Source organism: Lepisma saccharinum, chromosome 1, assembly GCF_977018435.1.
Source record: "Lepisma saccharinum chromosome 1, izLepSacc3.1, whole genome shotgun sequence".
Taxonomy (NCBI): Eukaryota; Metazoa; Arthropoda; class Insecta; order Zygentoma; family Lepismatidae; genus Lepisma; species Lepisma saccharinum.
In genome coordinates, this window is record NC_139229.1 from 99,064,175 (window position 1) to 99,090,673 (window position 26,499).

General features: G+C 35.3%; 1 protein-coding gene across 3 annotated transcripts in view; it reads left to right on the forward strand.

Moving 5' to 3' along the window:
- Slik (Sterile20-like kinase) overlaps positions 1-26,265 on the forward strand; it is a 75,946-nt gene extending 49,681 nt beyond the window's left edge. For 2 of the 3 annotated variants that reach the window (XR_014443333.1, XR_014443334.1), the window contains 11 exons: positions 1,756-1,928; positions 2,912-3,008; positions 5,419-5,574; positions 6,634-6,777; positions 8,861-8,980; positions 9,926-10,039; positions 13,380-13,589; positions 14,220-14,355; positions 15,340-15,443; positions 16,740-18,287; positions 24,036-24,162. Coding sequence is in view for 1 of the 3 variants with exons in the window: in XM_083135116.1 (XP_082991242.1) it covers positions 1,756-1,928; positions 2,912-3,008; positions 5,419-5,574; positions 6,634-6,777; positions 8,861-8,980; positions 9,926-10,039; positions 13,380-13,589; positions 14,220-14,355; positions 15,340-15,443; positions 24,036-24,185 (1,404 nt within the window). In the remaining 2 variants the exon portion in view is untranslated. Of the gene's footprint in view, positions 1-1,755; positions 1,929-2,911; positions 3,009-5,418; positions 5,575-6,633; positions 6,778-8,860; positions 8,981-9,925; positions 10,040-13,379; positions 13,590-14,219; positions 14,356-15,339; positions 15,444-16,739; positions 18,288-24,035 lie in introns of all 3 variants that reach the window. The other variant, XM_083135116.1, reaches the window with a different exon arrangement.
- Positions 26,266-26,499: the final 234 nt, after the last annotated feature.

A 26,499-nucleotide genomic window follows, 5' to 3' on the forward strand; every position in this document is an offset into this window, starting at 1 on the left:
TTTTTTTTCCTTGTCTGTTGTCTGTTTACACTGACCTGGGAATCCTGTAAACCTGTAAAAAGACGTTAATAATCCTGGAAAAGTCACGGCAGTTGGAAAAAGTAATTCTCACAAAAACAGCTTGTGCTAACGACTGTTGTAATTTGAACAAATAATGAAAAAGCAATTTGCGCCATTGTAACAAAAAAAATATTTTTAAACAATGTTCCAATTGAGACCCTCAAATCTGGTACATACCAGATTTCAGTCAGTACAACATCAATGAAGCCTTACATTCTTCAATGTAGGGAAAGCCAAAGGCATGTAAAAAAAGCTGAAGTATGCAAAAATTGCAAAATAGCGATTTTTGGGCATGATTAAGCAAAATAGGCACTAATCCTCAAAATAGGCATTTATATATTCACTATAAAATTACGTTTTAGGACTAGAAACACAATAAAACGAACTTTAAACATTAAAGCCTATGTTTTACTACAAAGGAATATAAAAGGCAAATAGGCAAAAATCCACACCCTAGTCGTTACTATGATTCTAAGTTCTAACTCGTTGTTTTGCCCTCTGAGACTGCTGGAATGCATGTAGTCTGTGCAGTTCCTTTTCGATTGATTATTTGATTGATTTGGTTTATTTTACTTGGCTTTTCTGCCACTTTTGGCTAATTACGAAGATGGGTATGTGCGATGATATGATGATTTTGATGAAGGGGCACTCACAAAGAACACTCATGCCCAGGCTGGGATTCGAATCTGGGACCGCTGGCATTGTGACATGGTGTGCTAACCACTCTGCCAAGGAGCTCGGCCAGTTCCTCTTCGAGTTATACATATACGATACAGAAACGCGTAGTGAGAATTTTAATTATTAAGTAATATTTCCTTTCATGAAATAACAAAGCGAAAGTGTAAATTCAACAATTATCTTGCAAGAAAATATCCAGCTTTTAAAGGATGGAAGGAACGAGTATGAGGTAAAGTGTAAGGTGGCTGTCACTTTCCCCTGCTGTTGAAAGAGTGATAGAAATGTTCGTGGCATTAGAATCATATTTCTCTACCCATCTAAACAACGTAAAAATTGTTATTCGGTGTTTGGATGTAAGTTAAAACTAATCTTACTTGTTACATTTGTATTCACTTGTGGGGATATTTCATTCTAATATCCAAGAATTAGAAAAAAGTAAAATTCTGTGCTTCAAATTGTAGATATTCTTTGTCATTTGTTAAATAACAGTTTAGGAGATTGCTTTCTTTGCATAAAGGTAAGAGGAAGTTATTGAAAAGAGATCATCTGAGAAGTGTCTGTGAGCAAAGTGTTGATAAGATTTTTTTACATTGATTAAATTATGAGTAATGGCAAATGTGTTGCCATTTTCTGCAGTGTCCTCTTTTTTTTATGACTTTGTCGTCCTTTTTTGAATGTGTGTGTCTGGTCACCCTACATTAACATAAGCAAATGAGAGAGAATGAACCTTCATGTAGAAAAGGAAACATTCATGTTGTTTGAAGTAGCACTTCAAGTTAATTTTGTATAGTAATAATTCTTCAGTTAACCTTTTAAAAAATATGATCACTAAGTCTGTTATTCCTTGCACCCTTTTGTATTTGTAATTAAAATCAAGTTTCATTGTACCCTGTGCAATTATTTGCCTGTACTTCAGTTGAAGTAATGCAAGTAGGATATGTAGGTGTCATTACAGATTTCCTTCCATGTCGTCATATGTCAGAACGTACGTGTTGAACTTTTAATATTTTTTTTAAGGAACATGTACGAACAAGAACAAAGGAAGATATTCAGATGATGAATCTAAAAAAGAAAACTCGTAAGAGGACTAGAAAATTCGAAATTGACGGTGTCGTTGTTACAACTACTACCAGTAAAGTTATATATGGAGATGATGAGAACAGCAAATTTTATGATGATCATGTTTTCAGGTAAGAAATTATGGTGTTTTTGTTCTATTTTGGTTGTAGGGAGGGTGTTCATATTGGTGGGAAAAATATTTCTCAGACAGGATTTCCGTTGACCCAAAAATAAAATTATAAATATAGTTAGGATTTATATGAAGAAATTTTGGTAAAATATGACCAAGAATATGAACGAAATGAAATGTATTTGAATTACAGCTACAAGAACAAAATTTATTTCTAGTAGTAAATTACAAGAAGTTTCTCTGTATTTCTTGGTAAGAGAGTACGATGTCTATCAGTCAAGAATGTTTCGTAGAAAAATAGCTGTGCTCCACATCACACAAGATGACAGGAGCATGTTTGTATCACATTACATTCCCTAGCTTAATGCTTGCTGGAATGACAGGCTTACCTTCTAGTACATCTCTTACTTGAAGTTATTCTGAGTAAAAGATATTTTTATCCAACACATTATCAATTTTTTTCTGAAGTCCTTTTCCCTGCAAATCCAGAAATGTCTCTAGGTGTTCTTGCAATTTTTCCACATACTGCAAGGAGATGTGCAAAGGTATTCCACTTCCTTCCAACTTCTCTAAATTCTGTTGACCTTCTGAAAATGAGCCTCCTCATTCTGCTGATCAGATAACATACATATTTGTTGTATTATTCCCAAATGATGTAGGAGAAGTTTCTTAACCTGCTTATCAAGATATTTATTTCCTGTTTCCAATAGTTAAGTGAAATGTAGTAATTAAACAGTACAATATTTGCTTATTGTTTGTGAAATTAATATGTTTCATTCAACCGTATGTGTTTGTAGATGAACTGTCAGATATGGTGCTCAAAATATATTTTGTGATATACTTAGAATCAAGAAAGAGGAAAACTTTTCTCATGATAGATATTTCAATTTGCATTGTGAAATATTCTGTTTAGGAATCTTTGTATTTATATACCCAGTGTGCTTGTAACTTTTTTGTTTTCATAATCCTATGCTTATTTTCCAGGAAACAAGAGTTGCGGGAATTGAAGATGTTGCAGAAACAAGAACAGAAACAATTCCAGGATTTGTCCTTCAAAGCCCAGTTTGCCAAAGAACAGCAGGTATGTACTAATATTTACAGAAATAACATTTTAATTTATATTAATAACTTGTATTTGAACTTGTTATTCAAGGTTTCCTCCTCCTTTTTCAATTATATGTACATGTAGTGAGGTGGATGTGCTAGGAAATAAAGATATACTCAACTACAAAACTACAAAATTTGTATTAAAAGAACTGTTAACCTTTAGTTTCCCCATTTTTTGAAAAAAAAAAGTATTTTCAGGGGATTTGCCCCCTTTCCCCCTCCATATATATGCCGAATGTGCATAAATTATATATCGTCTGAATCTTAGATTCATTCTGCGTACAACGGTATATCCAGGGCAAATTGTCTCTGAGCGAAAGTCATTTCAAGGTACCGCTGCATTTTGAAGCTTGAATCAGTGGCGTGCCGACCATTACTTTTGGGGGTACAACTCAAGTTACATTGGTCATATGATAATAATGCAAATATTTTTGTGTTCCTGACATGTCAGCGATCATTTCCATGTGCATGTCGACACTGTCATGCACTTTTTTCTTGAGGGGCGGGTGGGGGAACCAAATTTTTTTTTTCCGAAATTTTGGAATTTTGAGAGTTAGCCCCCTCCCCCCGCCACATATATGCCGAATTTGCATAAATTTCATATAGTCTGAATCTCTGATGGTTCATTCTGCGTACAACGGTATATCGCTCATCTCTCTAGGGCAATTAGTCTCCGATCTACACTCATTTAATTGAAACTCTGCATTTTGCTCAAAATCGGCTCAGGACCGAGAGGCTTACATGTGAAAATGACCTTGAGACTCAAAAGGTTAATGGATGAAATTTTCATTGTAAATGCATTACCCTTTCAGTCTCAAATTTCAAATTTTCTTTGTCCTAATGTTCAGTCTTCTAACTTTTGGCATAACTTCAATTCATTGTAGTATCGTTTTCGCAAGAAGTGGTCGATATGGGGTTTCTGAAATAAACGATTCAGTTGTGCATCCAGCATTTATCAACAAGTATTGCTACCGAGTAATAATAATAAATACCCTTCACAACAAATTAACCTGGTGCATTCCAGTTATGATGATTTAGTCAAATTGAGATATCAACATATGGTATATGCTACCACGCAGGTGGCAAAATCGATCATGAACAACAAAGAAAAAAAACTTGCAGAAAAATGAAATGTGAATTTACCAGAGTAAATTACCTTTCTTCATGTAACTGCCAAACAGATATGTTTAGATACAATACGGTATTGAGCAGTGGCGTATACTGGGTACAGAATATGGGCTATCACACTGTATCATAATGTTCAAATGGACAAAAATTTTATTGTGAGGTGGGAGGGGGTTCTTGTTCATTTTTCGGGATTTTGAAGTGATGTGAAATATTTATGTAGGCCTAGAGGCAAGAAAAAAAATATAAAATAAACTTCTTACCTTGTATACTTCTTTTGGATTGTCTGAGACCTACATATCTTCACGAGTTGAAGCTTGGGGCTTGCTTGTCGGCATAGTCGCAACCATGTCGCCTTGAAACAAAGGGGTTCGAGGTTCGATACCCAGTGGATGCACAGTGGTTCCGATCCCACATTAAATTATATGCCCAGTCCTATCTCTGTGCACAAAGTGGACTAAAAACAAAAATTCAACAACGATTTCACACGTAAGGTGAGTAAATTGCTCTTAATTATGTCATTTTTTAGTTCACTACACAACACAGCACATATCATTCACAAAAAATGTAATCCATGCAGTCACTCCCCACACTACACAGACACCTACTTTGAAAGAAAAAGGATCTGTGCACCAAGGAAATGAACCCAATGCATTTCCACCACAGAGCAGAGTACATGTCCTTTATCTGTTTGGTTATTTTTAGGTGCGGTCATAAGCATAAACCATAATCGGACAGCCAACAAACTTCCCAACTTGCCTCACCCCTGCATCTACTCTGGTTGTTTGAAGAAGTGAGCATCCTCTCCCTCTTGTCCTAATTGTCTGTAAGTGGTGTGCCTGGCCCAGAGGGGAAATTTTCCTGTCATAAGCAACCCTCTTCCCCTTTCCTCACTCCAAAATTTACTTGTTCCTGGGAAGATTCCACGCTGGAAACAAGGAAATCCCAACACTGATGGCATTCATGCTAGAAGACTGCCATCCTAAACTCACAGGACTCATTGCATGCTTTAAGTACTCATTGCCAACTCGTAAGAAATTAGTGTAACAACTTGTGAGAAACAAATGTGTCTATTCCTGAAAATGCCATCATCTTCTTTTTGAAATGAACAATTTTATACACATTTTCTGATCGATTTTTTTCTCTTCTGAGCCTGGGCTTCGCAGGTAGCCTAGATAGCCTAGAATATATACTTGGTATTGAGTATGACTCTGAATGGCAGGATGAAATGCTAATTGTCTTTTTAATTCTTCCTGTAGGAAAAACGTTTTGAGCAGGAAAGAATAAATTTAATTAGAACTTACGAATCTGACTTGGATGCCATGCTCAGGCAACAAAAGCAACAAGTGGAGAAAGCCGAACAACAGCAGGAGGCTGATTTGCGTGTGTCTTCGAAGAAGATTCGCTCTGAACAGGTAATTTTCTTTCAGTAGTTTATTGCTTCATCTGTTGCATTCGAGAGGGTGTGTTTTAGGGTATTAATTAATGTAATACATTGTCTTTGATGGTTTAAAAAAGTAATGGCAGGTAAATGCATTATGGTTTGCTTTATGAAGAAGTGCATCAGGTGTCATATTACTGTTTAAGAGACACGTGAACCACTGAAGGAAATGCTTCTCCATTGGAAATTGGTCCAGGATACCATGAATACGTAAAAGCTGCCTCAGTAGCAAAGCACATTGAGTGCTGGAGTCATGATCTTTCCACAGTCCCATGTTTTGAGTTTCAACATGCATGTGGGTGTTAAGTGAAAACTCTTGTGTAATTCTTTGTGAACAAAACAAACCCAGGTTCGAGTTCTGGCCTGGGCATGGATATTTGTGAGCGTCCAGTCCTCAATTTAATCATATCCCTCATCCCCATCTTCGCAAATTAGCCAAAAGTGGCACAAAAATGAAGTTAAATAAAGCAAATCAATCAATCAAAACAACCTCAATAAAACAAACTTTTGACAGTAATCTTATTTGAGTAAAAGTTTTAACATTATCTGACACTGTGTTGAGCCACTTTCAATATAATTTTTTCATAGAACAGCTGAATTATTTAATGGAAGTAAGAATTTTAAAAGGTGAATTTTCTCTGAAATAGTTTACCGTGCACACAGTAATTTATTGAGATGTATGTAAAATTGTGGCTGCATTGATTGAATCATAATTTTCACACATCTTTTCAGTAATTTCTAAAACATTTTTTTTATTGAAAACAAACACATTGAGAATTTTGTATATAAAACACTTGTGTTTTATTTATACTGTGAAAAAACTTCATGTGACTGTGACCCTGATTGAAGTTTTCCATTCTTTCCTCATTTTTCCATTGTAATGGGAACCCATGAAAAATTGAATAGATCTGGTTGTTCAACCTGTCATATTGTAAGGAAAAGTTTCAAGAACAACAACTCTGAAACATACAGTTTTCACTGCATTTACCACAGCTCCCATTAACTGTCATTATATAATTTGTTTTTGCCGCAGGAACGTGAATTGAAGCAGTTCCGAGAAGGATTGAAGCAAGAGCTGAGGCTACTAAAGCAAGAGGTTGACCTTATGCCTAAAGAACAGAGGAAAAATGCTTTCCGTTTACGAAAAGAAAAATTAGAAAATGAACACGAGGAAAGGGTAAGTTTGATGTTAATCATGCCATAGGTAGATTGTTTCTGAATGTGTATTTTATTCCAATTCTAAAGAAATTCATAGGTATACATATCTCTGGTAATGAAAGTTCAGTGTTTGTACGGTGTAAGCAGAACCTTTTTTTTAAAAATGAGAAAATGATCATTCAATTTCTGGAGCTGATCCAATACCAATGCACATACTCTTCATGATTGTGCAGTCCCCCGTGGCAGAGTGGTTAGCACATCACGCTACGATGCCAGAGGACTCAGGTTCGAATCCCAGCTTTGGCATGGATATTTGTGAGTGTCCATTCATCAATTTCATCATATCATCACTCATCCCCATCTTCGCAAATTAGCCAAAAGTGGCACAAAAAGTGAAGTGAAATGAAGCAAATCAATCAATCTTCATGATTGCTGATATTACCAACACTTCAATATTTTTTATCAATTTTTAAATTCAAGTAAGTTAGCCACTCTTTTATCCTGCCTGTATAGAACAGTTTTGTTCTAAAATGTATTTAATACAATATTGTTACATTCCTCCACAGTTACCTTCCCTCTGCCCAGCAGTCTGAAACATGGAGACTAAGTGTCTTCACTGAACCCACCTCAGGGTGGTTTAAAGGAAAACTTGGACCACCGAGTAGAGTTCGATAATTGTTAATTATTGAAGTCAGTCTGAGTACATCAGGTATAGGCATCATGATAACTAAAATTCGGGCATTTATGCGATAAAGACTGGTTTGTTGTACTTTAATCTCTGGAACTTTGATATCCAACAATATTGAGCACATTTCTTGAGGACATATAGAGATTCTCGGAATGCCGGATTTACCAACACTTGAGAATTAACCAGTATAGTCACGTGCGGGGTGTTAGTCGACTCAACACTATGTCTGCAGACAGACAAATGCAGGCTTGGCTACAAATAAACTAAAACTATTAGCAAAGACTAGGTGTATTTATACCAGAGTTCTGCAGTCTCGTACTCCTGTTAAAATGACATAATTTCCCTTTGGTTAAAATAAAAATTGTTGTGTATACATTAGTAAGTTTTGACAAATTATTTAAAAAGTTCTGAAATATCTTTTCGAGTTAAAAAATATAAATTTTATACATTCCGCCATCAGTTTGATATATAAGGGGATAGTACTTCAACATCCTTTAAACTTTGATTGGCTTTCATTCATGTACGTCATAATTAATGAGTATATTGGAACAATCAAATCTGTCCTTTTAGCCATGTTTATTATTTTTTTATTTTCAACTTTTATATTTTGTAACGTATACATTTTTACTTTCTTACTTTCCTGTCGTTTTACTAACTTGATCAAGTAAGGCAAGGGTGTAACAATATTGAACACAAAATATTTGTATAAAAATAAATGTATTACACATTTTACTTTATTTTCACATCATATGATGGTGAAATGCACATGCCATACACATAGAGCCACATATTTATGATGAACAAAAGGTCAAGATTTCGTAGAAAAACTAGGCATATTTCAACATCATAAGCAGTACATATAATGACATTTCAGTGTTATAATGGTGAATGAAATCCTAAATTTGATTTAAAAACTATACCTGGTATGCAAAATAAATATTTCCTTTCTAATTGCACATTTATGTATGTACCAGAGTATTAAGTTTAATCCTGTGTAAAGTAGTTCATTTTTGCTGTAGAATTAATCCATTTTACATGATTTTGCATAACACACAGGATAATTCAGACTTCGGAAAGTGTGTCAGTAAATAAACTCTAAATTTCGTTTTTAAGAGTTCATTTTTGCATTTTGCAGTTAATTTCATGACAAAACATGGTTGGAAAATGAACCTCACATCTTTCAAAAACATGAAAAAGGAACATTACAGCATGTTACCTATTCCACATTTTGTGTTTCCATCAAAAACGAAATATACATGTCTCTATGTATGCATATGCATGCATGTGTCCATAACGATTTATTATCTTCACCTTATTTACCATCACATAGAGTACATTTTTGTAAATCACATTATGAGAATCATAACATGAAGTTTTTTGGTAAAATTGTTTGATAATCATATTTTCTTTTTAGGAGCGCTCATTTTTAGAAAAATTAAATGAGAACCACGAATCATCACTTAGACGTCTCAGTGAAACACATCAGGAAAAGATAGCACTAATGGAACGCCAATTTCTACAGCAGAAACAACAGGTTAATAATTCCGTTCCCTTATATTTATTCTCTAGGAAAGTAACATAACAATCCATGAAGGAATAACTCGTTTACTAGATTGATCCATAGTACTGGTATAGATGTGTGAAGACAAGTTTCCAGTCCATTTAAATCAATATTAATATGTGACACAAGATATTGTTTGATTTCTTGTGCTGAAGAATATAGTTTATTCAGTATTTAATATCGTAAACAGTACATTCTATATTATTAAAACTTCTGATGTTAGTGTGTGCATATAAGAGTATATTGCACTTAACATGTACCTGATTTTCATAGTATAATTGTTCTTGTGTTATTACTAGAGGCACACATTTTTGGTAAATAAAAAAGCAAAATTTCTGTACAAAAACTGAGTCAATTTTGTGTTCAAAAGCAGTAAATAAAATTTTGGTATTATAGGGGTGAAAAATCAGATCAAAAGCGGTATATAAAATGACATTTTGGTTTCAAAATTGTGAATGTAATCTTAAATTTGATTTAAAAACTGTACTTATTACACAAAATAAACATATCCCTTCTAATAGCGCATTTATGTTGTTACCAGAGTATTTAGTTTATTCTTGTATAATGGGGTCCATTTTTGCTTCTCAAATATTTACAGCAGAATTAATCAATTTATCCCCCAGGATAATTCAAACATCAGAAAGTGATGCGTTGGTAAATCAACTCTAAATTTCGTGTTTGAGTCTATTGCTGCTTTTTTTTTTTTTCCAGTTCATTTCACATCATTTCATGACAAAACAGGGTAGGAAAATTCACCTCACACCTTCCAGGAACATGAAAAATTAACATTACAATGTGTTATTTCACATTTCGGATTTTCATCAAAAACTGAAATATGCATGCCTCTAGTTATTACACATAATTAATAATTACTTTTTTTTATTAGCATGTTACTGTAATCTTAACTTGTTTGCATAGGTACTTCGTGCTCGAGAAGCAGCGCTATGGGAATTGGAGGAACGTCAAATCCACGAGAGGCAACAACTAGCAAAGAGACAATTGAAGGACATTTTCTTCCTTCAGCGACACCAGGTATGTGCCCATTATATATATAAATCACGACTATTGAAAATATAATGTTTCCAGTTATTGATTTATTATTATAGCTGTTGCCCAAGCTACAAATACAGCAAACCAAAAGAGTACCATTGGCACAGGGTAGGACTGAGCAAATGCATTGGTATCAGAAAATACTTTTTAAATCTGTAGGTATCTTGCAGGGTTCACAAAATACCACAGGGTACTAAATATCGTGGGAAATAAGGAAAGTGCATACGTTTTCATTAATTTTGGCCCAATATTGAGTGAAAAAGTATATTTTGTGATAACTAGGGAACGGAACTTTATGTGCTAAAAAACTCGGAAATATTTATTTTTTATGTGTCATAAATGTTGAAAATATGTGATAAAAACAGGAAAATATGTGATAAAAATGAAAAACATTTGGTAACAATAACAAAATATTACATGCATTTTAAACACCTAAAATCAGTTTCTAAATGCTTACCTCTTAGCGAGCTATTTTTTGGAAGAGTTGCAGTGCATCACCATAGTTTTCTCCAAATTCTCCATTGTAAATCTGTGGCGATTATCTCTAAACAGCATCTTATATTGTGAGAAAGATCGCTCCACGTCACAAGAAACAATTCTTGCATATTTGAAGCACGAAATGTCACTAACGCTGAAGTTTTCCAAAGCTTCTTCTTCCTCTACTTCACCTTCCAAAACACGTGCAATTTGGCACAAAGTTTGAAAACCTTGGTTTTTCCCAAAAATTTCCGTACATTTAGACATTAGCACTTGTGAGTTAGATCCAGTGAGTTCTTCCAGTTTCGTTTCTACTATACGGACTTCACCCACGGAAGCTGCCAAAGTGTTCGCGGACGATTCAAGCTTTCGTATGGAATTAGAGAGAAAGGATAGGTTTGTTGAGATGTATGTCAATTCGACTTTTAAGGAGGGATCCTTCAACAGTTCTTGCAGAATTTCTTCTTTGTCGAGATCGTTTACAACAGATACAAAATTTTCAAAGTTCTGGGCATAATATACAGCTGCATCCAACCAAGTGCCCCACCGCGTAACTACAGGTGTAGGGGGAAGGGGAACCTCAGGACATTTTTGTTTAAAAATGTCTATTCTTCTAGGCGACTTGATAAAAACTTTCTTCCCATTTGAAACCAGTTTATCGACGTTGGGATAAAGAGCTCTTATCTTTTCACATATTCTATGCAACGCATGAGCCACACATGTAACGTGCACCATTTTGGGGTAGCTAACGGAAAGGCCTACTGCAGCTTTTTTCATGTAAGCTGCAGCATCTGTCACTAGGAGAAGAACATTGTCAAATTTTATGCCTTCCGGCCACAATAGCTGCATTGCTTCGTTAAAAAGCCTTGCTATCGTTACATGTGTAGCCCCAGCTAGCTCTCTACACACTAGCAAATAATTTATCGTTGAGACATTTACGTCATTATGTAGCACTCCCACAATCACATTTCCCACTTTTCTACCGGTGGAGTCTGTAGTTTCGTCAATACATACCCAAATATTTTGATTCGCACATTGTGAGCGAATATGTTGTAAGGTTTGCTCGTAACACCTGTGCAGATACGTTTTTCGCAACGTTGATTCGTCAGGCGGTTCGAAGTTCGTATATTTCGAGAGAAAGTTTCGTAAATCAGGGTTCTTTAATTTGAACAGTGGAATATCTGCGGACACAAAAGCTCTGCACAAGTCCATTGAAAACGCGGACAATTTCGACGGTTCCCCAGAAGTAGATGGTGTTTGTTGCCCGATAAGTGCCTGTCTGCCGCTCAAACGCGAAGAAGCAACAACATGCTTGTTGCTACCTAAATGCTGCGTAATTTGCGAACGTTGGTCAGCTGCGATAGATTTACCACACGGTTGGCAAAATAACACTTTGCCATCAGTTGAAAACACATCCTTATATTCTTTACAGAACTGTTGCAAACGAGATGAAACACTTGACTTAACTTTTGGCATATCGTACGAGAAAACACCTACTGCTGCACAAGCACCGAATCAGAACATGACAAAAGCAGAAACACTCTCGAAGCTCTGCATTACGTTGTGCATTTGCCTCATCTGGGTAATATTTTCCCCCAGTAGGATCGTAGACGAGGCGCCAAAAGTCTGCCAGCGAGCTTGTTCAAAGACAAAACAAACCTAGCACTCTCGATATGAAAGAGGTGCGGATAATAAACATTTTTCCTTGGAAGATTTCGAGGTAGCTGAAGTCAATGAGCGATTTTATGTATGTAAAATAAAAATTCGCAAAATATGTATTTACATACGGAAAACTGGAAAATATGTGTTTTTATGTAAAATAAAATTTGCTGAGTTGACATATAATGCTATGATCAGAATTTTGGCAAAAACGAGGGTCTCTGTCTTATCGCAGAAAAAACATTTATTTACCTAAACTTCCGTTCCCTAGTGATAACTGACAACAGTTTCAATAGTCTTCTAGTGTGAACTTTGAATATATGTATTTAGTTAGAATGGATTATTTGTATATTAAGGTTTTTACAAATGTTATGAATGATTTTCAATTGTTCCAGTCTTCAAACATCTATGTTCTTAAAGGTTCGCATAACCATTTTTTGTCATGATTGTATTAATCAAAATGGAGTATAAATAAAGAGCACTCTTTTAGGCCTTAATACATTGTATGTATTACCTTGAAATTGCAGTCCAAAATTATATATTAACTATAAAGTCAAAATCAATGAATGTTAATATTATTAACTCGAGTAGTCTTAGTGTAGATAAAGTAATAATTTTCGTTAAATCATATTCAAAGTTAGTACCAACTCCAGCTAAATAATCTAACACAGTTTTGAGTGGTTTTTATTTCATCTATGACATTCCGTCCTGGTTTCCCAGAACTTTTTCAAGCCTACACCAAGATACACACTCAACACCACCTCACATATACACTTCTAAGGTTCAGATGTTAATTCGACATAAAAAGCAATTGACTAGCTAGTGAGGTTGTGTTGTCTGTGTATCTTGGTGTAAGCTTGAAAAAGTTCTGGGAAACCAGGACGAAACGTCTCAGATAAAATATAACCACTAAAAGTAATTTTGTTACGATTATTTTGCATCGTTTGAACATCTGTTTTGGCAACAGTAGGAATTGAAAATAGGAATGATTTTGAATATCAACTGAGATACGTGCTGTGATTTCTGTAGGACCAGGAATGGGTAAGAACATTGTGTTCTTTTTTATATTGTGGTACCGACCTCAAGGTCCAGGGCCATAGCTGATGTTTTTTTCAGAATGCATAGAATTTTGTTTAAAGTCCCTGCATCTACATTCAAACTGAGATCCTGATTGATATAATTTCAGATGTTAATTCGGCATGAAAAGGAATTGGAACAAATTAAAAGGATGAATCAAAGGAAAGAGGAGGAACTCCTAAAACGCCAAAGCATAGAGAAGAGAGCCCTGCCCAAACGGATCAGGGGGGAAATGAAAGCACGAGAAATGATGTTCCGCGAATCTATGAGAATTAGTTTTGTTGGCGATCCAGAGGATGAGAGAGAGAAGCTGAAACGAGTAAGTTCTAGTTTCTTTGTATTTTGTAGTGAGTAAGTGTAAGTGAACATAAGGGGGCATGCCACAGTTTGTAGGCAGGAAAAATATTGAATAACACTCGAAAATGAACACAGGGAGACTGCACTTTTTTCCCACGTGATGGGCACATTGTGCTCTATCAAGTTATGCCCAGTTTGCCATTGGTCATCTGGGAAGAGTAACAATCAACCCCCTCCACTGCTGCTAGTTTGATTCAAGGTCACGGAAACACCCTGTATATCTTTAGATAATTGATTCATGTCAAAGTGACCCTGAATCTCTATTTCTAAAATTAAATGCAATGTGATAGTTTTATTCTATTGTGCAAGTTGACAATCTAAAATTGTCATTTGGATAGAAATTCAAGTAATATACATACATATTTAGTTAATAGTAGAAGCTATTTTACATATTGTTTGTGTATTTAACTTTTTTATTTACTTTTGTATTGTCCCCCACCTGTTACACCAAAAAACAACGAATTTTTCCTTTAATAGTAATAGTTATATTTTACTTTAAAAACAAATGAAAGATCTATACCACTGTGATTGAATATGACATTTTGTCGATAGTATTACATGTATAAACTGTTGTGATGCATTTGCTTTGCAGTTCCAAGAGCAGGAAAAGAAACGTTACAGAGCAGAACAACAAAGATCAGAGCTGAAACACAAACGGCAGTTGGAGGAGCTTCGGGCAACTTCAGAAGCTACAATCAAAGAATTGGAGCAACTGCAGAATGAGAAACGTAAGTGTAGCTATTGACCTTCTTAGTTACATAGCTCTTTCGATCACAAATTAAGTTTGTGACATAGTTTCTGCCTCTACGTCTCCATGTATCACACTAGCCAACTTCCATGATGGAGTGGTTAGCATACCATGCTACGAAGCAGGTGTTCCAGGTTTGAATCCCAGCCTAATCTTTGGTGTTCTTTGTGAGTGTCCCTTCATCAGTTTCATCATATCACTCATCATTGCAATTAGCTAAATGTGGCAGAAAAGCGACACGAAATAACAAAAATCATATCAAACTATAGTTAGGAAGAATAGTAAAGTGTGAAAAATGTAGAGGGGAACCTTGATTTGTTTTTTCAGGGTAAGTGGCTAAAAATACTTTCACTGCAGAAATGTGGAATGTGGGGATATTTCTAACATTAAGTGAAATCTCTGAATGTAAAAATCAGGCTAAATGGGGAAATGTTGGTCATTATTCAAGAGGAAGACAATGTGGCTATTGGGCATGTAATGAATTCATAAAAAATTATCTGTACCAAAAACTCGAAGTTTTTTTTGCCAGCCTACGTGGCAGAATGGTCAACACAGCACACAACAAAGAATACCAGGGTTCCCAGGTTCGAATCCTGTCTGGACATGGGTGTTCTTTGTGAGTGTCCCTTCATACATTTTATCATATCTCTCATCCTCACGATTAGCCAAAACCGGTAGAAATGCGAGGTAAAATCAAATCAATCAAAGTTCATATCTGCCTCTTAGGATCATGAAGGGGTCATCCATGTTGACTTTTTACCAGGAAGAATGAAAACAAGTGACTACTAGTATGGTGTTTTGTATTTTGTTTACATAGTATTTTGAAATAAACCGTTAAGTTTGTTGTCATAAGGAAAGCTGAAGAGCTTTTCCTGCAGGATAAGCACAGGAGGATGAAAAGTTCTTCCACTTAGCCTCCTATTGAGTCCCAATTTAGCATTTTCATTTTACTTCTTTGGAACAGGTAAAATGCTGATGGAGCATGAGACAATGAAACTGAAAGAACAGGAGGAGGAGTACAGCCGCGAAGTAAAGGAATGGAAGGCACACCTCAAACCTCGCAAACAGGTAAGTCTCGTATTAGTCACCCATTTCTACTTTTCTGCCCAGCTGTCTGATTAAATCAATGTCCATGAGACAGCCAGCATTAACATATTGTGTGTAGTATTTACTTGAAATGAGTATTTAAGTATTTTTCTAGAAGGAAATTTTATAGCCTTTAGTTGCATATTTCGTATTCTACTTTATACAGTAAATTAATATGTATATATATATTGTAATTCCGGCTGAGCCGATACATCGATCAGAAAGAATTGGTTCAAATTTATTCACTGATGCCTATCTCACATGATCTGCAAAATATTTTGGAACAGTTTTGCTTGGTTTATTATCCCGGAAATTATACAAAATATGTATTTTTTCATTACTTTACACCAGTATTGTGTGGCAAGATTAATTTAATTATCAAATAATGGCTTGATTCTGTAGCATAAATATTTTGCAGTAGAGATGGGACAGGATAATCTGTGCCATATTGGTACCAGCTAATAGACGTACCAGTTTATTGATAACATTACTGCTAATTTTATCTATTTGATATATATCTAAATATCCTTTAATTCTGTGCAAAATTCTGCCATTATGTTGTAATTTTTACAAATATAAATTTATAATTCATGTTCTCTTGTGAATTAAATGTCAAAATATGCAGTGCCTTTTCCATATATTGTGGAGGTTAATGAACCATCAGGAATATGTGGAGTTTTGTATGTGAATGTTAGAATATTGGTATTGGTAAATTTTATATCGGTATACTTTATGGTTATCAGCAAGAATTCATATCAGTCTATCCTTATTTTAAAGTAATGCTATTAGATTGTTCGATTTGACACACACAGATGTACTATGTAGAAATTTCAGTGAAAAATACAGGCTCGACCAGGACTTGATCCTGGGACTCCGGCATACTGTGCCGTTGCTCTACCAACTGTGCTTCCGAGCCTGCCCTGGTTTTGCCAGATTTTTTACTGTTGCTGACCTAGACAATACATGTGGAACAGCAACAATGAAATATCAGGTGAAACCCTGGCTGGTTCGATAGCTCGGTTGGTAGAGCAACAGCATGGTGTGTTAAGAGACCCAGGTTTGAGTCATGGTCAAGCCTGCATTTTTCACTAAAATTTCTACATGGTATGGTATAGTATAGTTTTACAATGTTCAGGTATTTATACGGGTGGGAATTATTTCAAAGCAGCATCAGCACAGCCGTAATTACAATGTTGTTGAAATTCTCCTTTTAAACATTTTGTAATGCTTGTGTTTTTTTCTCATCATTTTGTGATCCATCCTATATGGAAAAATTAGCAACTGGAATTGGAATTTCATCGTCAAATACGGGAACAGGAAATGTTCTACGGTCGATGTGGATCGGAGGCGATTCTTACCGAACAACAGTGTGTGCCACTGGATGATTACCATAACCCACTTACTCTCTCGCCCCCAAGCCCCATCCCATCAACCCCATCCCCGACTGCTTTCTCCTCACCGTCGCTTACCCCAGTCATGGAACGAGTGTCGGCCGGGTTTGGTATCAGATCCAGTTCTGCTCCCGGTTCACCGTTCCTCCTACCTAGAATTTCCACTGTTCGTTCGAATCCTTACCAGCATGACCATGAACACTGAGTGCCTTCTGGTGGTCGGTGGGTGAACTATTTACAGTTTCTGTTGTGGAAAAGGGGTGCTTGCAGTGATCATGCTTTGTTGGCACATTTACATGAGCTTTTGTTAGTGTACATAGTTGAGAGAATTATAATAGGGAGATATCATATGAATAATTGTTAGTGCTTGATGAAACATTTCTGTAGCATGTAAAAAATATTATAGTTTTTTTTTAGTATTATAGACTGAGTGCTGCTAAAATAAGGGTTAAAAAATATAGGCACAAATTTTCATTGAACTGGTAGCAACTTTTGATTGCACACGTCATATTCAAATGTGCAGGTTTGTCACATTGTTCCATTGTGTGCTAGTGTGAATATAGACACCATCTTGCACTCAGTTTTGTGTGCGATGTGGGATTTCAAGTCGGGGAAATACATTTTTTTTCCATTGGAGAACCTAAGAAACACGTTTAGTATGATACAATTCACTTTCATGTAAATGTGCTTTTCTCAGTTTTTTGAAATAGCTATTGTGTTCACTAACAAAGCCTAACGTAGATTCTTTACCTAGCGTTCTTGTTTTACAAGTGTGTACCACATGAAAAACCAGGGGTCACACTTTTATGCTCTCAATATACTGAGGACTACAGTTGAATATGTGTGATTATGAAACTAATGCTCTGCTGTTAGATAATAGTGCAAAATGACTTAGACTAGAATGACAATATGAGCTATTCTTGACAATCCAGTGTATGAATCTATCATGTACAAACCACACTTCCATTCACATTCTTTTCCTTTGCAACATTTCTTTTTGTTGGCATTCTTAATACCTTTCTTCTCGTAAATCTTTACTTTTTGCACAGTTCATATTCCAGCAGTATTCTAGATGTATGGTGGTGGTCAAGGTTGCACTTTTCATTACTTTGAATATGTAGCAAGTTTCTAGAAGCTTTTACTTGTTGCTAAGGGTTTTTGCAATTCTTTTTTCTTCCTTTTGAATACCAACGCAATCTGTGTTACACGACATTGCAGAAAATAGCACTTTCGTTTCTGGCAATTCATGTTTCTGCTTCACTGCTATATTCTTAGTCATCCATTCTCATTTCATACCAAAGAATGAACTTCGTTTTCGAAGTTCTTCAGATATCGTATTCCACCGTTTGGATTAGCTTGAGTAAAACAGCTTGGTGCTGATTTGAAATCTGTGGATTGGACATGGTATTTTGCAATCTTCAGGACTAACAATCAGGTTTGTACTGTTTTATTATGCCATATATCACATTAAAACATAAATGCTGTAAAAATACTGCATTATATTGTTTGGGTTTTCTGGTCTGTAAGAAAGCGTAATCTTGAATTCTCTGTTGAACTGTATTAATTAGAATTAACCAACACTAACACATAGATTATTATTATTATTTTTGTTTTTGCCAAAAGTTGAGCATGGTAGTCTAGTGCTTATTGGTAATGGTATTAGAGTAACATTTTTCTTCTTAAGCCACTATTTAACCTTTTGAGACCCAAGGCCTTTTTCACATGTAAGCCTCTCTGTCCCGAGCCGATTTTGAGCAAGATGCAGAGTTTCAATTAAATGAGTGTAGATCGGAGACTAATTGCTCTAGAGAGATGAGTGATATACCGTTGTACGTGGAATGAACCAGAGATTCAGACTATATGAAATTTATGCAAATTCGGCGTATATGTGGCGGGGGGAGGGGGCTATCTCTCAAAATTCCAAAATTTCGGAAAAAAAAAATTGGTTCCCCCACCCTCCCCCCCAAGAAAAAAGTACATGACAGTGTCGACATGCACATGGAAATGATCGCTGACATATAAGGAACACAAAAATATTTGCATTATTATCATATGACCAATGTAACTTGAGTTGTACCCCCAAAAGGAATGGCCACTTATTCAAGCTTCAAAATGCAGCGGTACCTTGAAATGACTATAGCTCAGAAACTAAATGCCCTAGAGATATGAAAGATATACCGTTGTACGCAGAATGAATCACAGATTTAGACTATATATAATTTATGCACATTCGGCGTTTATATGGAGGGGGGGAAAGGGGGGAAATCCCCTGAAAATACTTTTTTAAAAAATGGGGTTTCGACCCCCCTCCCCGACCCCCGAAAAAAAGGATATGAAAAGTTCAAAATGCACATAGAAATTATCGCTGGCATGTAAGAAACAGAAAAATATTTGCATCATTGTCGTATGACCAATGGAACTTGAGTTGTACCCCCAAAAGGAATGGCCACTGATTCAAGCTTCAAAATGCAGCGGTACCTTGAAATGACTATAGCTCAGAAACTAAATGCCCTAGAGATATGAAAGATATACTGTTGTACGCAGAATGAATCACAGATTCAGACGATATATAATTTATGCACATTCGGCGTACATATGGAGGGGGAAAGGGGGGAAATCCCATCAAAAATTCTTTTCTTAAAAAAAATGCTCCCCCCCTGAAAAAAAAATGTCAAAATGCACAAAATGCAAAATTTATGCAAATTTGGCATATATATGGAGGGGGAAGGGAGAAAAACCCCAAAAAGTATTTTAAAAAATTGTCACTTCACCCAAAAAATGTCCTCGCAAAACGACACCTACGCACAACATTCACGGACGAAAAGCTAGAATGCAGTGAAAAAATGAGCACCGATTCTTGTATCTGCTTGAAATTCTATTTTTAGACAATGCAGGGTAACCCCTGTCGCAACTTGTGGACACTTGTGCTAAAAAAACAAAGGTTTCCTTCAGGGCACTTCGAAATTCCATTCTCACAACGCAGATTCAGCAACCAGTCTTCCCCCTCCCCCCACGGAAAACTTTCATTTTGACATCGGATACTGATAAAGAAACCTTTCCCTGCCTTTCCCCCTCCATTTTCATGAAGACAAAAAAAAATTCAAAAAAATTTTCTGTTAAATATGGAACAATATAAAAAAAAATCGAAATTCTAGCCAAAAATAGAAAAGTTATAACGTAAAAACTACGACCTTGACACAGCATCTCGATCGAGATGCTTGGGACAGTGAGGGTTACATTTGGGTATCTCGATTGAGACGCTTGGGACGCAAAAGGTTAAACAAGTTGATAATTTAGGTACTGAAATTATGGAATTGCTTAATAAACTTGATTTTCTTGTAGTCCTTTTCTGGTGGAATATGCACAGATCCTATAACATTGATACACGTCCTTTATTGTAGCACATTTTTCTGTCAGGTAATGCATATGAAACGAATGGTGGTTACAAATTACAATGACACACTTTTGACAGTATCATTTTTTATTGATAATTGGGAAATGAGAGACGTGGGAGTAGGTACTAGTTTCTCTGTATTTATACTTTTGTTAGAGTTGTGTTAGAGAGGTAGAAGTAATATGAATTCTCAATCTCTCTGTCACACAGTGGTGCTTCACATAGCGAATGCAATCCACTCCAGGATGGCTGTTTTTTTTACGTGAATTGTTCGTTTTACACTGTTTCCCATAGGTTACTACAGGAGTAATTTTAATGTGTTCCTGAGCCTGGGCCAAAATCGTGAAACATAATAAAAAAAAATTGCAGGGAATATATAAAAAAAAAAAAAAAACTCTGGATATTTTTGTCCACCTTCACTGGCTGGTGAGTTGCTGGCAGTTTGTTACACGTGTTAGAATTCTGATGATGGTAACAATGCTATTCATCAAATGGGTTTCATGCACAAGTTATTCATTCATTGTTATTTCAGCTTTAGGTCTTTCTTTTAGTGCATTCATGACAATCGTTTTCACGTGAATTGTAGCTAGATCTGCTTCTTGTATATAAAAGTACAGAACACTGTGTGCGTGCTCATGTAAGATAATGAAGCATTCATGCTGAGAGGTTAATCATGTGTGAGGGTATTCACATGTGGTATCGGCAATAATAGAAAGATACTTAAGACACTAAGGCCATAAAATTTTAGAGAGTTTTGTAATTCCAAAATATCTGAAAACCAGGTTTTGCACCCCTGTGTCCTGGAAGTCAGTTTTTTGAACCAAACCATGGCTCAACATTTCTTTTGCTCCATCATTGTCTAAACTTCTTGTGGTAATCTTCAACATTTCAGGAATCATTTCATAAAATGTTCTTACCATCAAGTAGCTATCTAAAATTTAATCTACAGTTTTGGAAAGGTTATCTGAGAAAAAAAAATCATGAACAACATTCACCCCATACACAGAACCACTTCTCCAAATTCATGTACTCTACTCATCACCATAAACAGAAATTATGTGTTTGTGGTTATTTTTTTGTCAGTCTGGCACATTGTTCATTTAGGAAATGTATCGCAGAACAAACATCACTTTTGAGAGGATTTCAGATTGATACGGAAGCATATACTTGAAGCTTCATTTTGTCATTCATTATGTTTTAGGTCATTTACTATGTGGTGTTGAATGAAAGAAAAGAAGGTAAAATCACCATTGTCGTAGTGTGGTTGAAAACATTTTAATATACAAATGTTTCTTCCTTATGCATTTTGCAGAAAGACCCCTTTAAAAGAGGTATGGATGGGGAAGCATGAATAAGACATCCTGAGACACGATATTGATCCTGGAGTCAACTTCAATTTCTTTAAACTAAAAATTGGTCATGTGACATGTCAGAAAGGGGAAACAATTTCATGAGAAACATGATGGTGTGTTTTATTTCAACATAACTTTAACCACAGTGTTTTTGAACACCAATAACACGACACTTATCAGAATGATTGCCAGTTTTCCTTGGAGTAGCATTATAGGCAATCAATCTATCTCTAATGATAAACATTTGCAGTTGGAATAGGTTAAAGTTACATTGATGTAAAGCTTGCCATTGTACCATATTTACTCATGTAATGCACGGAAACTGTACAAGGTCATTCCGTGATTTTGTAACACTTGCATTGATTTTTCATGATTATGGAACCCTATCATTAGAGACACATATTTTTGGTAAATAAAAAAGCAACATTTCGATACAAAAACAGACTCGATTTCGGGTTCAAAAGCAGTAAATAAAATAAAATTTCGGTGTTATAGCGGTGAATAATCACATCAAAAGTGCTATATAAAATGACATTTTAGTTTTAAAATTGTGAATATAATCCTAAATTTGATTTAAAAACTGAACTTATTACACAAAATAAACTTACCCCTTCTAATAGCACATTTATGTAGTTACCAGAATATTAAGTTTATTCCTGTGTAAAGCGGTCCACTTTTGCTTGTAAAATATTTACAGCAGAAATTAATCAATTTTCCGGGAATTGCATAACTCACAGGATACTTCAGACTTCAGAAAGTGTTGTGTCGGTATATAGACGGTAAATTTCGTGTTTAAGAGTATATTTTGCATTTTGCAGTTTATTTCGCATTATTTCATGACAAAACAGGGTAGAAAAATGCACCTCACACCTTTCAGAATAATGAAAAATGAACATTACAGCATGTTATTTCATATTTCGTTTTTTCGTCAAAAACGAAATTTGCATGCTTCTACCTATCATGTTACATATCGTTATAAAGCTTAAATCTTGTAGTTTGTGAATATGGCAACAGTATTCCATTCAAGATAATGACACTAATGTGAAATGTGGTTGAAATAACTTGATCACAAAATGAAGGAACATTTTTTTTATGATACTTTGGATGAAAGAAAAGATAAGGAAAAAGAAAATAATAAATTAAAATGTATTACTGGCCAAATAATATTATATATATGGAGTGTGTAAATGCTTTAATGGAAGAAATCTTGTGCTACTAACTGCTAATTTGAGGGTCCTGAATGTACCTCGTATAAATGTTATATTAGTCATGAAAAAGTACATATTTTGAAGTTGTTGTTTTTTTTTAGAAAAGTAAAAAATGATTGAGCAAAACCTCGATAAAATTTTGAAGGCAATTTCCCACAATTTTTTACTTTGTAATGTAATGTAATGTTCTGCGACACCCAGGAAAGCAGTGCCATTCTGGCAGAATTTGAGAATGCCCCTCCCGTCACATGGGATGCATATCAGCGGTATTTGTTGGGCAAGAAATAATAGAAAATAGCTTCCTGAGCACTGCAAATCCATAACCTAACTTTGATCTTGCTGTCTACTATTACAGAATAAATAAGGTGGTTAAAGGGTGAAAGCTTTGGGATGCTAAACACAGTGGACAGAGAGGGGGGAAGTGGTGTGGGTTGGTAATTCATGGCATACACAAGTGATGTTCTTCTCCTCTTGGTCCACATAGCAACAAGTGATTCATTGAATAGGTATGATGCCATACACTCTTGATCAGCATAACAATAGCTTTACGACCTACAACTAAGTAAGCCATTTCTTGAAACTGGATTATACTGCACATTATATACGAGATATAATTGTTTGTCACTTTTCCCTATCAAAAAACAGGGTGCGCATTATACATGCGTAAATATGGTATTTCTCTCCAATTTCTAGCCCAATTTGATGTCACATGGGCACGTTTCCATGTAAGTAAATGAAGTTGTCTCAAAGATGGTGTCCATGTTGGTAACATATCCTAACAAGTAATCTCGTTTTCCTATCCGAATATTTTGATTTGTGTTCTCTTATCCATATTTGTGTAAACAGGTGTTTCCACATTTACAGTCCGAAAAAAACAAGCTTCGACCTGCACAAAGGTTCACACTATGTTTGTGTTTCGATAGTAGTTATCTGGTTTAACAGGTGGACCACCAAGTGTATTTTAAGTATTGTCCCCTTACCTACATCATGTATGTGTGTTTCATTTGTATTTCTCTATTAGTCGGCTGTTTCAACACTTACATTACCTTGAAACTATCGTGCACTTTTAAAAAGAACTATGTTATAAGGATTACCAAATACTTCCTTAATTTATTATTTATAGTTTAATCCTTCACAAAACCACGACTTCATAATTTTTTATGGTGATGTTACTGTATATGGCAGGATATACGTAAGACTAATGTAATTCTTATACTTTTCCTATCCAGCTTCTGGAAGAAGAATTTAGACGCCAGTTGGAGGATCACGAGTGTAAATATGGCCCAGTATTGACTCTTCCATCAGACCTTCCCGAATTAACGCCAGATATGCATCTTGCATCAGCCCGAAGTAGTCTTTCATCAGTTTCTGAGAGCTGAAGGTATTGAACAATTATTTTGGCCTAGTTTTTTTTTTATTCATTGTAAAGAAAATCGCATAATAATATTTACATTATACTGAAACATTAACAGCAAACAATATAGGCTACCAGAACACCAAGGTGTTAAACTATGAATAGTGATTTGCACACCTTCATGCAAATTCTGCTTTGACTTTGTGCAACTAGGCTTTGTTAACTTCTCATCAATGTCGCCAAGGTTGTGCTCAGTAGGAAACGTGGTTGTGTCGCCAAAACAATAGCCAATCTCTTCAGTATATATAATAGAACCTGGCAAACAGTGTTGTGAAGTAGTAAACCGTTCTGTATAGTTGCAAAACAGTAACATACAGTACTGTTATATATTTACGCATACCGCAGGACAGTTGGCTTGATACTTTTTGTAAGAAGTGTTTAATAGTCATCAAATACTGGTTGAATTTTTGCTTTACCTCAAACTTAATTAACACCACTGTACTTTTCAGGTTAATAGGTAAAACTGTACTTTTGAAAAGAAAAGCATCACAAATGTAAAGACTTTCCTGAAAACCAAACGTGTCAACTTTTCAATAGGGCTGTGTTGCTCTGTATTCAAGAGTTTGGTTCGTGTAGACAGAGGAACGAAACCAATTTGTTTCTCGTGTGTTTATTGTACAGGTAAAAACTTTTAGCCACACTCTGTGATATTAAATGTATTCTTCCTATTTCTGCTTTGCAAAGTTACATTTCTGTGTATGATTTCCAAAACGTATGGAACACACACAGGATTTTCCCCCCACGTAAAAGTGTGTATCTTATAAGCCATAACTAGTAGATTTATTGAAATGTCATAGTACAGGTTCAGTACTATTGTTATTAATTTATGAAACATTAGTCAGTTTTAAAAGCATTATTAATTACTTTTATTTAATTGGTGTGCTGTTTGATTTATTAAATTAAAGCAGAGAAGTTGTAAACTGATGTTCAAGTCTACTTCGTGGTGACTAATTTCCCATCTGCATATTGTACTTTCTGCTTGAGCTTTCGATCTGATATTCATTACAGGTAAAGTTGTTTATTTCGATTTAAGAAGTTAATTTCTTGTATAGTGTGAGCAAGTGTCGCAGACAGACATAACATGCTCTGAACTTTATGTAATTCTTCCACCAAGACAGTGCTTTTTACATGCGTGGCTTGTATGAATAGGCACAGAGCAATTGATCCGACTGACTGCAAATCGCAACGTTTCCAGTTCTATGAAATTTTTAAGCTGTACAGTTAGTTAGAAGTGCAAAACAATGTGTGCGTGTGCGTATGAGTATTGAGTATACGGGTTAATTCAGGCTTCTGGGTGTGTATGCATGTGTGCATGTATGTGTGTGTATATGTGTGCGTGTAAATAGACCGAAGGGTCAATATGTATGTACATATGAAGTTGCAGTATATTATGTGTATATAGACATGTTTATATACATGCACACATACACACATATATAAGTATATATATACAAAAAAAATGTTGAATATTTTATGTAATAAGAAAATGAACAAAATGGTTTTGAAACATATTTTTTCTGGGCTTTGGCTGACCAGTGTAGCAGCCCAAAGAAGAAAAGGGGATTTTTTTTGTCATTTTTAATTTAGGTGCTTGATTGTGATAAGATTAGAACTATGATTCATGCTATCAGTCTATAAAGTATTTTGCTTAGTTTTTCAAGTATCATGGTCAGTACTTTACCTTGTATGTTATTGCAATCAAACCAGAGTACATCCAACCTCATAGCGGTTTATACATCATTGTAAATGAATTTACATTTTTTTGAGTCAAAAATTGTTTTTTCTTTTCCTGTCATATGCCCAGTTTAAACTCCACAACTGCCACCTAAACAGCAAAAATGTGATTGTAGTGCTTTACATAGGCTTTAAGCGCAGCGTGGGTGAGAGTTGGGAGGGAAAGAATTCTCCCAGGAACATGTTGCAATTCAGAAATGCCAGTGCCTGAAAAACAATGTATGAACACCTTTTTTTCTTTGGCAGGAAGTACTATTCAAATTTGTAATGTAGTTTGTACTTTAAACAATTTCAATAAATTACTTAGAGAATACACTGTGTCTAAAAATATGTTGTGTATAATTCCTAAATTCTAAGAAGTTGTGATTCATTTTTACTTCAAGAACATTATTTACCAAATTTTAGTGCTGGTTAAAAATGCATGACCTTACAATACAATTGGATGTAGTTGATATACCTATTAGACTAACTTATTGGCACACAATTTTAGTTGTTTTGGTTGGGGAGAGAGATGGCATCAATGCTGCCATTTTACACAGTGGTGA